The sequence below is a fragment of the Cladophialophora psammophila genome, assembly GCF_000585535.1.
Source record: "Cladophialophora psammophila CBS 110553 chromosome Unknown aczJe-supercont1.12, whole genome shotgun sequence".
Taxonomy (NCBI): Eukaryota; Fungi; Ascomycota; class Eurotiomycetes; order Chaetothyriales; family Herpotrichiellaceae; genus Cladophialophora; species Cladophialophora psammophila.
In genome coordinates, this window is record NW_006912933.1 from 804,882 (window position 1) to 821,213 (window position 16,332).

Consider the following 16,332-nt stretch of genomic DNA (forward strand, 5'->3'; position numbering starts at 1 on the left):
AACCTGCCTCTGTCCTTGTTTCTGCATCTACATATCCCCGTCCTGTCCCTTTCAGGCAAAGACGAAGAGGAAGAAGAACAACGCATGGAAGGGGGGGGGAGAGAGAATGTGTCCACAGACAGTGCTGACAGACACCGGGGGTTTTCTGCCCCCGAATAAAATAGCTATGGCAAATCTACTGCCGCCTCCCGCTGCAATCGTCCAAGGACATCCAAGAACAAATACGCCTGCGCCGCGAGGTCCTGCGACTGAAGCGAGAAATGAACGCCGTCAGCGCGCAGGATGAGTTTTCCAAGTGGGCCAAACTGAGGAGGCAGCACGACAAGGCCATGGAGGAGCATGATAAGAAAGGTGAGTCATTTCCGAGGGAGGTTGTGACGAGCCAGAGAGGGGGGAAGGGAGACAAGAGAAACAAGTTGATTTCGATCGTGGATATACAAAATCTATTCTGTGTGTGCAACGCGGGAGGACGTAGGCAGTGAGGGAGAGAGGGAGGGAGGGAGGGAGGCAAGGTGCGAGCCATTTTCTCTATCTAGCTAACCAAAAGACTTGGACTGTTCCAGCCGCCGCAGTTTCCTCCTCCCGGTCCTCGTTCGACACAAAGGCCACAGCCATTCGATGGACGTCCACAAGCGGCCTGAGACTCGCGCTGCAGTTCTGGCACGCAAAGACACCCGTCTTCACCTACCCGCGCGGCTGGTTCCCGTGGTACATCGAGTGGTTGCTCGGCTTTCCGCGATGCCCCTACGGCGGCGTGAGCATCAACGTCTGGAGCACTGCTTGCGCGACCGTCATTGCGCTGGTGTGGGATGTCATGGTGTACCTGATACAGAGCGTGCAGCAGGTACGAGGAGGCGATCAAAAGGGGGAGAAGGAAAAGGTCAACAACGATAGAAGAAAAGAAGAAATGAGAATATGAAAAGAAAAACGACACTTTCAGTCTGAATAGATGAATTTGATTGACGGGGGGATTGTTGATAAAAGATCAATCAAGGTCCCATGCATGCATATCAAGGGCTCAAGGATATTTCAAGGCTTTGGCGTGGTTCCATCAGAAAGTGTTCAACCATGTTCGCGTCACTGACCAGTCCACGCCCGCTTGGAGTCATGGAGGCCTCAGTGCTTGACTCTATTGTGATTGAGAGTTCATCATTTGAAACCACTTACCACAGCCCTCACTCCTCTTCATCGCCTTTGGGGGGAGAATCCGCTGGTGCAACTCCAGATGCACAGTGCGGGTTTTCATTGAGTTGCCTCGCAAACAACACCAAAGTAGAGTCCGGTCCTTTCGACAGGACATCTGCGCCATCATGGAAGATAGTCGCTGCTTTTCCATAAGCTACAGACCCAAAAGAAGAATAAAAAGTAATGGTGTGTGCTCCGCGCCTCAAGAATAAGCCCCATCGAGTTACTCTCCGCCGCCCACCACAGCGAAGAACGCGGCAGTCAGGGCGGAGAGCAATCGCATAACTTTCGACATATGACGAATTGCGCAACCTCCCAAAAAATCACTCTTTGAGCTCTCCGAGTATCCAGACTGGCTCCGTCAATCTCCCAATTGTGGATGTTACCCTCTCCATCTCTTCCCCCTGGTGAGCCAACAAAAGTTCAAGGCCTCTCTGCTTCAGAAAAAGGAAAATTATCTTCACGGAGACGGACTCATATCTTCATCCATCCCCCAGACAAATCTTCCCCTCATTCATTCCACACCGAGACCCACGAACAAGAAGGAGGTCCAGAGGAGAATACAAACGACAATGAGGTCGGATCTCGAAGGAGAGGGATAGAGCTCGGAGAAGAGTGGGAGGCGAAATGAGAACCGCAGTGAAAGATTGCTTTTATGGCGGTTGCCTCTCGGCAGGTCCTAACGTTCTCTCCCCAAAATTGAGAAGAGGTAGGGCGGTCCGGGGACTTTCTCCCAAAGCTGTTTTTGAGTGGGTTTGCAGATATCTGAGAAAGACTTCTGCTGTACGTGAGCTTTGAATGCGATTCTTTGAACGCGGAGACTGGATGAACACCCAGGTAAGAAGAGAGAGAGAGAGACCGCAGTCCGAAATTTCTAGGTAGGGTTCAGGCCAAGGAAAATATTGCCAAGAGACACTAGTCCAAATTGAGCTGGGGTGTGACCTTTCTGCGAGCTCGCAAGGTTCACGGTGCCAAACTCGCAAAACCTCGAAACTTTCTCCGCTCCGCGCAAGTTTCCGATCAACCGCCTTTCCTGCCTGCCACCCAGAACAACCTTATCTTTTTTCTGAGGACGACCGACATATTATTAAAGAGGTGTCCCAAGTGGAAAAGCCTTTCAGGCGGTCGATGACCCGAGAAGTCTAGCCGTTCTATCATGAATTGAACAAGGAAATAGCAATCGTCGAGGGATAGCTGTGCTAGCTTATCCTCAAAACGGCCAGCATCATCCCAAACTGGGGCTGGAGTCTGAACGCTCTCTGCCATATCAGTAGAGAAGCACGCGCCGCGCGCGACATAGCAATGATGAAGATGCCGCCTCCTCACCGAGGGCTGAGGCCTGGGTTGGCAACCGCCTTCGCCCAACCCAGCAAAGGACCATATCTCCGCTCAAGACGAGAACTGAGCTCTCTGGTCACGGCATCCGCTTCATCACCCTCGCCACGGCAGCCTCTTCGTCGCTATCCGGCGGAGCTGATCCCGATACCAATTCCCATCCCCCAGCCCAAACCAACATTCCCGCCATCGTCCTTCAAGTCACATCAGCAACGACGGTATGCCTCGACGAAACCTGAACCGGAAGAAGAACTAAAACACACGCCCCTGTACGGCCTCCATGCTTCCCTTGGCGCGAAAATGGTCCCCTTCGCTTCCTATGCCATGCCGGTTACATATCCGGACCTGTCCCATAAGGAATCCCACCTCTGGACGCGCAAACACGCCAGTCTCTTCGATGTCTCTCACATGGTTCAGCACAAACTCTCCGGAGAACTCGCCGAGGAATTTCTCATGACCATTACCCCGTCGGCGATTAACGAGTTAGAAAAGCATCGCTCGAGCCTGTCTTGCCTTTTGAATGATGAAGGGGGCATAGTTGATGACACGGTGATCTCGAGAATAGGTAAAGATAGCTTCTACTTTGTGACAAATGCGGGTTGTCGAGAGAAGGACATCGCGTTTATTGACGAGCATATATCCAAATTCCTCAAGGCAAAGGGAGCCTCGGGGGATAAGATCAACTGGCATGTGCTTGACCACCACGCGCTGTTGGCCCTTCAAGGTCCTGAGGCTGCAAGCGTGCTCCAGTCCCTCATCTTCAACGACACAGAAGATGAAAGTCTCGACACGTTGCTGGATACGCTCTACTTCGGATCAAGTCGGTGGTTACAACTGACTCTACCGGACTCCGGAATGAACACGCCATCCCTACTGATTAGCCGTACCGGATACACGGGGGAGGATGGCTTTGAAATCTCGATTCCACCTGAAAACGGGGATGCAACTGAACTGGCGACGAACATAGCGAGTGCTCTGACTGCCGACAGCTCCAAAGTCCGCTGGGCGGGGCTTGGAGCGCGCGACTCGCTCCGCCTAGAGGCCGGAATGTGTCTCTACGGGCATGACTTAAATGAGAAGATCACGCCGCCCATGGCCGCGTTGGGCTGGTTGGTTGGCAAATCACGCCGTGTTGACAGCCCTACCCCAGCCTTCAACGGGCACCAAATCATCAACAAACAGCTTGCCTCGCCAAAGACAATGACTGAGCGACGGGTTGGATTGCTCATAGAAAAGGGTCCCGCCGCGCGCGAAGGGGCAGAAATCGTCGATCCGGAAAACGACAATCAAATCATTGGTCACATAACCTCAGGTTCTCCCAGCCCGAGCCTAGACGGACAGAACATTGCCATGGGGTATATTAAGAACGGATTCCACAAAAAGGGAACCCCAGTGGGCGTCAGAGTTCGGAAGAACGTGAGGAAAGCGGAGGTCGCTAAGATGCCATTCGTGCCGAACAAGTTTTACACTCGGCCCTCGTGAAAAATTGTATATGTAGGGTTATGTCGAACTGATCTCTGCAGTTTAATGGCAAGAGCGGTCAAAGCACCGGGGGCGGTGAAGTTGCAGCTGTTTTCGCCGAAGGGGTATGGCTGGAGGATGGGCGATGTGATTGAATGGTGATCCCTCTTCCTAGGTAGATCTTGTCACACTCTGATTGTCGGCTGCGGTCGATCCTTTTGGGCGACGCCCGCAGCGATCTTCTGGCACGGAAGCCTGGCCTCACCAGCCGCTTTTCAGCTTCAGTACCTCTTTTCTTACTTTCTCCGCAGTGGGTGCTTTGTGATGAGTTGGGCTGCAGACGTGTGTTTGACTCTCCTCTTCGTATATGCATGGGGTTTTCTGCTAGATGTTTAACTGGCCCTGAGTAGCTCGACAAAAGGCAACATGAACTCGCGTATCCGATGTGATTGGGGGCGAGACTTGGTGTACCCAATGATCGATGCATAGAGTTTTCCACCATCACATCCGTCTTGCGAGCCTCAAATGTGCTTCGGCACTCGGAGTTCCTGAATGGTTGCCGAGCACTCTTGTCCAGCTTCGAGAGTACCGTAGCTACGCCCCCGCCGTGCAAGATGATCATCCGTCGTCAGAAGGTAGACTGTCAACCCCAGGAGTGTACCTATTGCATGCTATCCGAAGAGGCGCTAAGTCTGGATCCGAAAATCAAGGCCAAGGTTCGGGGCTAATGTTGAAAACTTTGGCACTCGCTCATCGTCGTCCACATGGAGCAGCAGAGGGGCGGTCAGCGGCGGCAAAGGGCAATTGCCGCTTCCCACGCTTGTGATAGCCCACTCGATGCTTGTTCAGCTTCTGGATAGTGTATGGCAGATAGTTTGGTGGAGCTTTAGTGGACCCGGTAGCAAAGCAGCTGGCGTTTTTGCCTATTTTGACGACATTTCGGTGCATCGATCTCGTCCAATCCGTCGGGGGAAAGGGTCGAGCAATTTCATCGTCGATTGACTGAAAGATGGGCGGAATTTAAAAACCGCTCTCTGTGACCATGGCAAAATCCTGCATGGCCTCGGAGGATGCGCCCCAGACCACGCACAGACCAGTGTGGACCTCACTGCCCGGCCCATGAGGTCATGTTTATCCGGTCTAGAGCCCGTGGCTGTCCTTTGTGACTGTCTAGATGGATCCGATATAAGCTAACCCTCCGTACCTGGCGAGCTGGGTAGCAAATGACCAACGAGCCGCGGATGTCTCTTGCGAGGTCGCATGGCTTCTCAGGAGCCCTGTACGTCACCTTCGGCAAGCAAGAAATACGTGCTACCTGCGCTACATGCACTAGTGGACATCTCCAGCTGCATAACCAGGCTTGTGGCATGACTTTGGCGTTGTTGAGAGATTTCCACATCGATCCTGGGGAGTTGTGCCATTAGCAGTAGGTGCTGTGCCGGCCCGCCCTCGAGTCGCTATGCTGGTGGCTTGTCGTTCTTCTTTTGAATTTTGTGGTTCTTCCAACGACGATCATGCGCCTTCACGAGGGTTATCGCCTTTGGATGAGGCAGTCAATGAGAGCGTTCTCTGTCATTGACGTGGTCTCGAGTTTCCTCTTCTGGTATTTCTCAGGACACAGGGAAGAGATCGAATGCCGCAGGGACCTCCCCAGAGGAGAGGACAGTGGAAGTTTCTGAAACAGCTGCGTGACTGGGAGACTCCTGAATCAGCTCCCATCCGAAAGTTGTTTATCGAGTCTGTCCATCGTCTGAGGGCTCAAACCACAGTCGCAAAGGTGTCTAGGCCCCACCGCAAGGACCTGGCAGTCGACCGACAGGACACGGCGAGGACGGGGGGCTCAGAAGCCAGGCTCGTTGAGCTCTGCAGCTTTCATTTTGCCGTGCTTGGCATCACCTCCAGCTGGATCCTTTGGCACCGCCCGTGGTTTGCTTGCCCTGTTCTGTCCTGTTCCAGGGGGTGAATGATCTAGCTCTTTCGGTAACTCCCTTGATTTCTCTCCATCCAGGATGGCAGACAAGAGGCGCAGGTGAAAGAGTGAGATCTAGTGCGGCCTAAGGTGTGGACGCCTCTTTATTTGCTCTTTGCTTGCCGTTCACACCCGACAAGGCGGGGTTGGATCCTCTCGATTGATAATAATGTTTCGCTTCTCCCTCTCAGCGCCTGTCGATGATGACGGTGGCTGTTTGAGGTGAGAAAAGCCAGAGAGCCGTCTCGTAGAGCCAGCTCGAGTGGCAGAGGCAAGGCTCCGGTCGCGGGCAGCAACTGGCTAGGATACTGGATACGAAATGGCGGCTGGTTTGCGAATAGAACTGAAAGATCAATTAGAAGCGGAGCCAGAGGGCTCGATAATCACAACGGAGCCTGAGGGAGGGATGGGTCATGCCACCCTCCAGGGAGCAGGGGGAGGGCGTACCTTTGGAACCCAACGACTCTCACCCACTCCCCAATCCGGAGTGCTGAATGGCAAGGAAGGGGGTCAGGTGGTCCAGGGTACTGCGGTGTCGAGCAGGGCAGGGCACGGCGAGGCGCCAAACAAGAATATGCGTGGACCTTGGAGACCGTCTTTGAAGGGGACAAGAGCATTTTGAGGTGGGAAGAAAGTAAATTACTCCGTGCGCAAGAGGCCAGCAGGTCCAGGAAGCCTCCAAGCTCGTTTTCGTCGTATCTCGATGCCAAAGCTAACTCCTACATCCAAACCCTTTGCCTCGCCGGTGCAACGCCATGTCTCCCGCGCCGGCTTTTGCTTCCCATCGTGGGCTTGGTCGCCCGTTCTCGTGGGATCGATGTAACAGGCCCCGAGCTTGCCTACGTTTAATCCGTACATTAAAATCATTAAATGTAGTTATATGCCGTTATAGTATCATCACGTCGTGTTGAGCGCAGCAATCTACGTCTGCGTATACCGTTTTCCCAGTACCATTGTCCCTCGATGATGTGCCCCGTCCAGTAGTCTCGTCCTTAACCCCATATGCAGCTGCTCTTGTATATCCCTGTGCTGGTCCATGCCATTTCCCCTCCTTTGCCATGCACCATGCTCTGAGTGGTCATCAAGGGCGTGGAAACCTGTCATGCTATATGCTTGATTCAGTTCCTTGTAACCCATCCATGCGCCATGCCCTGTCTGAATGAACCGGGGGGTATCTCTAGATCCTGTGCAAGTCTTGCCCTGTTCCACTTGCTGCACTGTCCTTTCGCCATCGTACAACATGATTCCAGAAAACACTGAATAAGAAATGACTGGATTTGACCACATAGGTCAATACCTCAACAAACACTGCTTAGCAGTACCTTCAATGTATGCTAGATACAGCCGTAGCGCCCTTAAACCACTCACCAGACGTGGATCACGATGATGCACATAAAAGTTTCGAGTACGGCGTGGCCGAGAAGTCGACAAGCGTTGCCATGCTGTCAGTGAATGGCCCTGGTAATGGGAAGCGCATATGTTCCTCTTCTCCGTCGTCCTCGAAAGGCCTCTTCCGACCTGTGGTCTCGCGGTCAAGGCTACTGAACATAGGATCTTCACTCCGTTCCGACATTGGGGTCAATGCAGATCGGTCCGACGACAGAGTGCAAGAGGACTTTGCCGTATGGGAGTCGCAGAGGCTGACCTCTACGTCTGTTGGCGTTCCAGCCAGGGTGCTTGAAACCAAACTCGCCGGAGAGAAGCGAGAGGTAGATGCATGGCGGTAGCTGGATCCCCCGAAATGGCCGCCCTGTCGATGACTCCCCATCCAGTCCATTGATGTATGAGTATGCCCGTAGCTCCCTGACGAGAGTGGACCGGCATGTCCGTCTGACCCATGCCCAGTTCCGCGGTCGGGATCCATACTAGCCTGACTGTCTCGCCGCCCATTGTCCTTGTAATGACCAGGGGATCGGCCACGCACCACCATAGGGTCGGATTCTTTAGTTGCTATCACGACCCAGTTCTCGGTACCCTGCCTCCCAATATTGGCAGAAAGCTCGACCACCACCAAAAAATATTGTTGTTGTGCTCGCCGTTTGCCGTTGTTGGCGGTAGCTTTCTGAAACTGGATTCTCTCGAACGTATGTGAGGTCGGAATCGAATTCGCGCCGGGATTTTCGAAGCCCGAAAAGGTCCCCATGATACTAGAATGGAGATGGTTTGGTCCTCCATACATATGTCCGGTGCTCGAATATGCGCCATTTGCACCAATCTGATGGTGGGGCGAAGGCGCAATTGGGTGGCGACCAGGAACTGACTCTGTTGCCTTGTCCCGTTTGGGGGTATGCTGAACAAGACCTCGAGCCTCACTTTCACCATTACTGGTCATGGCGGTCTTTGCGGTGATTGATACGGCAAACTGCTGGATCAATTCCTCCGAGCCATTCCTGCTGAGATAGAATGGCCCGTCCACGGTGCCATTTCTGAACCCGAAAGAACACTGTACTGCAAAGTAATTTCGGCGGTAGCAGGTCCATTTTCTGTCCACCTGGAAAAATCCTTTCTGTATGGAAGCCATGATCTCCGGCATCAAGCGTGGATTGCGAACTGTCAACACAGGATGAAGAACGGTCGTTTCGTGGAATGGAGGTCCATCTTGTCGCGTAGCGTTTTGGCTCTCATGGCAATGCGTTGACATGTTTTGGCCTAGGTACGTGGCCTCTTGGATTGGGAAAGGAAACGCCGGGCTGCTGCGAGCAGGGTATGAGTTTGAATGATACCTTATCCCTCCTGGAAAGGGCCCCGGACTTATTTGGGTGTGAAGGGTGGCCGAGTATTGTGGTAATCTGTCTGCTATAGTCTTGAAGGTTGACCCAATGCCGTTTGCCGAATTGTACGAATGGGGAGGTGACAAAGGAGGCCTGTACAACAGGAGTCAACACCTGTCACAAGGCTGACGGTTTGAGGTTGGAGCAGACGAGACTTACACTCGATGAGGTCGGTCCATGACCGTCATTGAGGAGCCAGACCAGTTAGACGAGAGAACTGAAGGAGGTGCGCTCGGAAAATGGTCTGGGGCACATGCATTGCTGGGAAACGGCTTAGGGAGCGTCGTATAGGTATTGGCAGAGGTCGTAGGATTGCCCCCCGCGCTTGCTGACCCAGTAGTGGAATCAGGCGGGCTCAGCAAAAGTTGTGAGCTCTGGTGATACCTGCAAAGACCATTATCGATGGGTCAGTAAGACAGAACTAAAAGAGCGGCCACATCAAGATTATATGTCACAAGTGCGACGATTGAGTCATGGGATAAGCGCATTCTCAAAACAACCGAAGATCATCGGCCGCCTTTTACAGCTCTTCATCAACACCGGAGAGTGGACGAAACATCACGCCGATGCCCAACTTCAAGATTCGGGCTCTAGACTTGCATGTCGGCCAAATAGTCGGTCTGGGGCAGCCATTGGGTATTTCGAAGACACATGAACTGGCGGGGAAAGCTGGGAATCGGATACTCACGGTGTTTCGTTCAGGAGCGAACTGCCATTGAAGTCGAGACTGGAATTTGCTGGCAGCGCCACTCCTGAAGCACCACTCGTCAGGTTGCTCTGAGGCCGTCGGCTCGAAAACGTGAAGTCATTGGCAGGATAGGGCGGATTTGAGAAGGTACGCTCCTGCCCGAGGTATTTGGATTCTGTGAAGTCGAACGGTGAAGATTGTTGAAGCAATGCTGCAAGCAAGCAAAGTCAGCAGCGGCCAGTAATGGGAGGAGACAGTTTCAAGGATGGGATTTGATAAAAGAAAGAAAAAGCCTGCCACAAGGCCTCATGCAACTCGGCTGGACTGAGGGGCCTTTCTTCGTGCACAATTACCCATTCAGTACCAATTTGGCAGGCAGAGTAGGACGGAGCGGGGCATCCTTGTCGGCTGAGCGTAGGTGGCAATTGCAGGAGACAAGCACACGGCGGCCACCAGATTGCAATCCGTATTGACACAGCATATCAATGCCAGATTGCCGAGCCGCAGTATTGTTTCGTTGAATCTGGCCTCGAACAAAACAAAACAAGATATACGAAGTGTCGATGCAAATACGTACTGGGATCCATGACCGTCCTTCAAGATACGCACTGCTTGCGGGGACAAGGCTGAATCAGCAAAGGGGAAGCTTTAGAGTTTGTTCAATTCGCGGAGTCTCGAGGTGGGTAAGAAGCTTGTCCTTTTCGGCAGTCCTTGGGTCGGGTGCTCCGTATTTGCTCAGCCGTCCGCTAGCCCTTCTTCTTGGACGGGGGTTGATAGCCCGGCGGCTGTGGACTAGGTGTGCTAGGCCCTAAGAACGCGAGGCGCATGCAGGACACACAGGCCTGCCAATAAGCGGGAAGAGTGCCAATATGTGTACGGAGTCCACAGCGTCCCTCCAGGTCTGATGCAAACTGCTGAGAGGTCAGCGACGAATTTGCTCTCATTTCTCATGGCCGCAGGCCTCTTTTTGTCCGTGTCAAGGTCGTGTATCGGCAATAACAGAGCAGGCCACCTTCTGCAGTCGTACCTAAAGAACCAAGACAAGTCGCTACTTTCAGCGAAATGCGTCTTTCGCGGTTGTGCTGCCATTGGTCAGTCATCTTGCGAGCGCATCGCCGGACATGTTCAACTTACTTTTTATCTCTCTAGTTCTCGCACTGCACGTTCGGCCTGCTCGAGGCTTAGTCTTCCTTCTCCTCAATATACAAAAGCTGGTCGTGTGTCTGTACAGATGACTCTTCAAGATCGTCCAGCTCAAGCTGCATTGAATCGAGACTGCTCAAAACGCGCGTCGTAGCGAGCAGTCACAGTGGACAGGCGCTAGACGGCGATAAATCATACACGACGATGTTAAACACTTGAGCGTCCACAATAAGGATAAGCACTGGTCCTCAGACGATATGCGATGGGAGGGAGTTTTGATGGGAGCAAAAGGCGCACAATATGTTGGCTGAAACGGAAATGGTTCAGTGAAAGAGACATCAGAGCCTTTCTGATGGGAAAGAGAGTTTTGGGACAATTGAACGGGTTGAGAAGTCTTCAAATGAGCGCGCAATGCAGCAGTCAACACCAAGGTAGGGGGTTCCACACAAGCCTCAGACCAATTCCTGGCCCGGTTGGGCAGGCTGGAATTGCGTTGGAGTGCCTTCGTCGGATGTAGAAATGACTAGCTCAGCCCTCGGCGCAGCGTTCAGATCTGACACTTGCTACCAGTATTCGGTGAGAATACGGGATCGACCAGACGTTGTTGGCAAGGACCATTCAAAGGAAGGCTGCATATTCGACAGGCCAATGACCATGCAGAACATGACCTTTGAGTCTTGAGACCGCCCGACTGTGATGCAGGCGGCCTTCTTCAGCAGCCCCAACTTCAGCCCAAAATCGCCACAACATTGGCTTGGCCACCAAATCATTACCTTGAAGGGCGAAATAAAGGAATATTTGGAAGAATCGAATCAGGTCCAAACGAGATGCAGAACAAAGAATGCATTCAAGCGCAGGCCTTGCAGAGACTGGTTTCAGCTGAGGCCCGCCATAAACAGGAGGAAGTTGGCACAGGGATTATGACTGCAACAGTTCCTTTGGCACGTGGCTGGGAACACGCCTGTCTGTTAAGTATCGAGCGGGCAACGACGCCCTTGCCCTCCGACCCACCGTGAGCATGCTTTGTTTTGCAATTACTTGATAGAGGGCAAGTAAGTCATGTGGCGGCGGAGTGGACTCGATGTGTCCGGATGAAGCGAAGTTGAGCCGGTCAAGCGGCTCCAGAGGGGGATTCATTGCTCACACAGACCGAGCGGTGCTGAGTTTGACATCGAAGGCAGATGTCTGAGCCTTGGAGAAAATCGGGCGCGGGAAGCCGGCTGTTGACGGACTGATCGTCGGCCGACTTGATAACAAGCCAATGGCCACCTGAAACGGGGCAGGGGCAGGGCTGCCCGATATCCCTATCCTCCGCGAAAAGACTCAGGCGAAAAGGAAATGTTCCGACTGGACGTGTGGGCCAAAGAGGCGTGGGCTGCTGCGATTGTGCGTGGCCAGTGGACTCTTTCACTCGAGGTTGGTTCAGGGTAGACGACAAGAATCAGGGCTCTGTTGCTCGATCGACATGGTCCCAGGGGAGGGTTGAGCGCAATGATGCGTGGCCTCACCGGCAGGCTGAAGCTTCGGGAATCTCCAAGCAATCTGGGCCCCAGCTAGAATGCAAGGGTCGGCAGTGCTGGCCCTTCCAACCAGAATTGAAAGGGTCTCGAATTGAATGCCCTCAAAAAAGGACAAAATTGAGTAGGGTGGAGCTAGGAATAAGGTGAATCATTGGCGCAGGACGATGAGCGATTGTTTCCACCGTCCACCAAGGCTGCTGCGGCCCGCAGCCTGTTGTCATCTGCAAGTATGTCGTGCGCACTTCCGGAATATGCAACACGGGGTGGGTTTAGAAGTCGAGCAAGGGGCGGAGCCGCGTGGAGTGGATGATCTGGCTACAGCCAAAAACAGCTCCAGTTGAGACTGCCAGCCTGAACAGGAGACTGGGACGAAGGCGCACATGATGCTAGTGGTGGAGGAGGAGGAGAAGGAGGAGAAAGAGAAAGGGCGGTAGCTTGTGGTAATGGTGGTGGGTGTCAGGGGGAGAGAGAAAGGAGCAGAAAGAATTGAGGTGTCGAGGTGTCGAGGTGTCGAGGTGGGTGGGCGGTGAGGTGAGCAGGTCGTGAGTCGTGACTTTCCTGCCGCCTCGATTCTCTCGCCATCTTCCAACTTCCCATCTCTCCTCCATCCCCTGACTTCGGCCCTTCTCACCACCACGCCCACCATCATCACCCCCTTCTTCCGCCATGCTCCATCCTCGCCATCCATATGGCGACCTTGACGATATGCCCAGGCTCCTTTCAACCCTGAGGCAGAATGAGCTGATAGGCCGAGCGGCTAAGTGACAATGGTTCATGACTGCTAATCTTATGGGTACAGCTATCAACTCCCATTTCTGCCTCAATGCCCCCTTTGGTGGATTACGCCCTGTCCCTTTGCTTCTTGCATTCTTTTGATCTTAGTCATTCTTCAGGATGCTTAGACACAGATCGGTTGATACCTAACCAAAGAGCCAATCACTCCACAGTACATCCCTTTCCTGCCATCTGTACTCAGCACGGTGATCGCTTAACTTCTAGTTGGCTTCACATTCCATTTCCTCTGCCAGCCACAGCAAACTGAAAGGAGCTCGGTATGCACCAGGGATTGTAAGCCGCGAGACATATCCCGACTTTCAGGTTGGACTAAGTCGGTGAAGAAATATTCCGTTCTCTTGAATCTCCAACAAGGCGCCTATCTACGGCCGCTCGGGAGGCGCCTGGGTAAGCTTAACGGCTTCCCCGACCTCTACCTTTTTGAAACCTGGACTCGCCCTATGAGTCCCCTTTGACCATGGAGGCTTGGTTGGGTCCTGACAAATCCCGCGGCTTTGACAGGTTGCACCAAATCTGCCTCCTTTGCAGCTTGGACCACCGGTTCGCCTTTGATGCCTGCAGTGGTGTCACCGAGTTGAACTTGTCTTGGTCCGCCAAACGGTGTCGACAACACAAAGATGAACAGATTTTCCCTGACCTTGACTCGCAGCTTCCTTGGTCTGGCCCGGAGTCCCCGGTGGCCCTGGTTTGGAATAGTTCCAGATGCTGGCATTCGGTCTTGCTTTGCATCTTGACTCAGAGGATCTTGATGGCGGTGGCGATCTCTTTAGGATGGTGCTTGAGAGAAACCGGGTGCTGCCACGCCGTGTTGGCCGTGCCAAATCGGTCGTTCAATGTGTTTCCAGGCCATAGAACCGTTACCGCCGGCTCGTGCTTCCCCGATGCAGGTCCAAAACAAACACTGGTGTCGAGCAAAATGCTTGGTTCGCCTCAGCAGAAGGGAATCGCCTTTTCAAAGGCCCGTCGGGCGATCACCCCTGGAATAGTTTCCCTCTTCGGGCTATTGTGATCTCAGCTGGCTGGCAACCATAACAACCATTAACATTATGACCTGAACCTCAAATGCCAGACATCTCACCTCGTGGTTCCGCTGGACCCTGGAGATATCAAGCTTCGGCACCGCTCATACATCTCAGTTTGCAGGAGGAAGATCAGGCGGAAAGGTCAAGCTGACGTGTTTGTGCGAGGTCCCTTTGCGTCCATCGTGGAGGTTGGAAAAAAGGATTACCCATGCCTGCGTGCCAGACAATGCGCAATGCAACCAGTCGATTCAGTAGAGGTCAGCCATGTTTGATCATCTGGCATCCTAGTCGCTGTGGTCCTTCTTCGTCACCACCATGGCCACCGCTCCCGTTCTTTCGGGTAAGCAGCTCCCATACCTCTCGCCGTCTGTTTCGGGCGGTCCATGAGGGTTCACAAGACAACTCAGTAAAAAGCTTAAACGAGCTTTCCCACTGCTGTCGTGGCTATTTCAGGTAAGTTACCATGCTTCTTCTACACTCCCTGCACTGCCTTTCCATGACCCGGGAGCAAGGCTTGGAAGTCTGCAAGGTTTACGGGGTTTCAACCTATCTATAGGCCTATCTATAGGCCTCACTGGCCTACTCCCAAGGCGACTTCGGCCTAGTGGTGGACACACTGTGTTCCAATGCTTTAGATCCATCCCGTTGCTGCTTGTCCTTGGGCCTGATCCCGTTTCGGTCCTTCTCAAATCTCCATCCGCTGCCGTTGCTGCTGGTGGAGGGCCGAACACAAGCAAGAAGCAACTCATAGAGCCTGGAAGATGCTATTTCAGGCACATCATATCCGGCGGGGGCGGAAAGAATCGTCACCATCGCACCGATACTTCTTTTGAGGGAAAGAGGTCTCTTCGTGCAGGCTGAGGGCTGCAGGAACGAGCCCTCCTATCACCGATCTATTCTGGCTTGGTCCATGATGTGTACCTGGACTTTTTTCTTTTCATGCAAGGCCAAGAAATATGTCATGACCATTGAAATTTTATGCAATGAATTCTTTTTGCTATCAATCACAAATCCCGTTCACACCGTGAACTGCGTAATTCGGGTTAAGGTCATCAACTTCCCATCCGAGCCAGCCAGCTAATTTGCAGTTGTTGCTATAATCAATTCGTGGACCGCTTTCGCCTCAACTTCTGGCAAAGTCGTAGTCTGCTAGGTCGTCCTCTTCGCAAACTCCACTCTTAGGATCAAGTGCCTGTATCCAAAGCCGTCCATCTTTTCGCAGGCTCTAGCGGCATCAGATCTGTCGACAAAGGAAATGAATGCAAACCCCTTGGCACGGCCAGTATCTCTGTCCTTGGCGAGGAAGACTCTGGTGACGCGGCCGAACCGTTCGAAGAGATCGCGGAGTTCCTGCTCTTCGGCCATCTCGGAAACCTGTTCGAATGGTGGGTTAGCCACGAATCCAGAATGATCAGACCGCTGTATTGGTGTTGAGGGGGAGAACTCACGTTCGTAACTCGCAATGTAGCCAGATCGTCTCTCTCGTACTTCCCGCCCATCCTCTCTCCCGCTCCCTGTGCGCCTTTCCTGAGATGTGGCGGTACGTAGCTGCTACCACCACCACCGAGGGCACCTTGCGGCTTGGGCCCGGATTCATCGTCTTCGGCCATGGGATCCACCACGGGCGTTGTCCCATCATCCGCCGGCGCCATTGTATCCTTGAATGGACATCTCGCTGTGAAATGCTCGCCCTGACAGATTCGACACTTCACCTTCTTATCTCTCAGTTGCTCCTTCAGAGACTTCTCCTCGGCTTTGCCACCGCCCGCTTTGGCTTCTTCGGCCTGCGCGTTCTTCCAGTCTCGGCTCGGTCTGAAGAGGATGTTCTCGCCCACGGAGGTGGTGTCGGGTTGTGGGCCCTTTGGCTTGCCCTTCTCGAGGCCGAATTTGTCCCAGGTGCGCCGCTCAGCGACGACCGGGTTGACTTTTTCTTTGTGCGTTGTGATGCGGGTCTTGCGTGTGACTTTCACTTTCTGACCCTGGTCGTTGAAGCGGTAAAATACAGTGGTGCGAGTCCCATCTTTGTTCACAGTCGTTACTGGGGCGGGCAGCGCCGAGGGGTCGTTGATCTGTTCGGACTCGGAAACATCGTCTGCCCAGTCTGGGCGACTGGATTTCAAAAATCGTTGGTTAGCGAAAGCGTTCTTCGATCTTTCGTCGCGCTACGCGAGGAGGGTACTTACGTTGCGGTTTTGGACATCTTGGTAGAGCTTTCTATCTCTCTGTAAACAGAATCTTGGAAATCCTGAAGTATGGTCAAAGTATGAGTCGGGAGAGGATGGAAGGCAAAACCATGGAACCATCCCACATACTCGCCATTTTATGTCACTGCGCCTGCTCGGCCAAAAACAGTTTAGCTCCGCCAAGGCCGCCAAAGGCCTCTGATAGGACAACATCAGTGCATAAAAGGGGCGAGGCTAAATATGTACGGATCACTGCTCGT

The 16,332-nt window shown here is 53.2% G+C and overlaps 4 protein-coding genes across 4 annotated transcripts; 2 read left to right on the plus strand and 2 right to left on the minus strand.

Annotated features, from left to right (window-relative positions):
- Positions 1-260: 260 nt before the first annotated feature.
- Positions 261-919, plus strand: A1O5_07974 (uncharacterized protein; the record flags this gene model as incomplete). The annotated part of the gene is made up of 2 exons (XM_007748559.1): positions 261-351; positions 564-919. 2 exons carry the CDS (start codon positions 261-263, stop codon positions 917-919), a joined length of 447 nt encoding a protein of 148 aa, XP_007746749.1.
- A 1,577-nt stretch (positions 920-2,496) lies between these two features.
- Positions 2,497-4,002, plus strand: A1O5_07975 (glycine cleavage system T protein; the record flags this gene model as incomplete). Its single annotated transcript, XM_007748560.1, has 1 exon — positions 2,497-4,002. One exon carries the CDS (start codon positions 2,497-2,499, stop codon positions 4,000-4,002), a length of 1,506 nt encoding a protein of 501 aa, XP_007746750.1.
- Positions 4,003-7,328: 3,326 nt separating this feature from the next.
- Positions 7,329-8,591, minus strand: A1O5_07976 (uncharacterized protein; the record flags this gene model as incomplete). The annotated part of the gene is made up of 1 exon (XM_007748561.1): positions 7,329-8,591. The coding sequence occupies one exon, from the start codon at positions 8,589-8,591 to the stop codon at positions 7,329-7,331; it is 1,263 nt and encodes a 420-aa protein (XP_007746751.1).
- A 6,447-nt stretch (positions 8,592-15,038) lies between these two features.
- Positions 15,039-16,089, minus strand: A1O5_07977 (eukaryotic translation initiation factor 3 subunit G; the record flags this gene model as incomplete). The annotated part of the gene is made up of 3 exons (XM_007748562.1): positions 15,039-15,263; positions 15,338-15,998; positions 16,073-16,089. 3 exons carry the CDS (start codon positions 16,087-16,089, stop codon positions 15,039-15,041), a joined length of 903 nt encoding a protein of 300 aa, XP_007746752.1.
- Between the last annotated feature and the right edge of the window lie 243 nt (positions 16,090-16,332).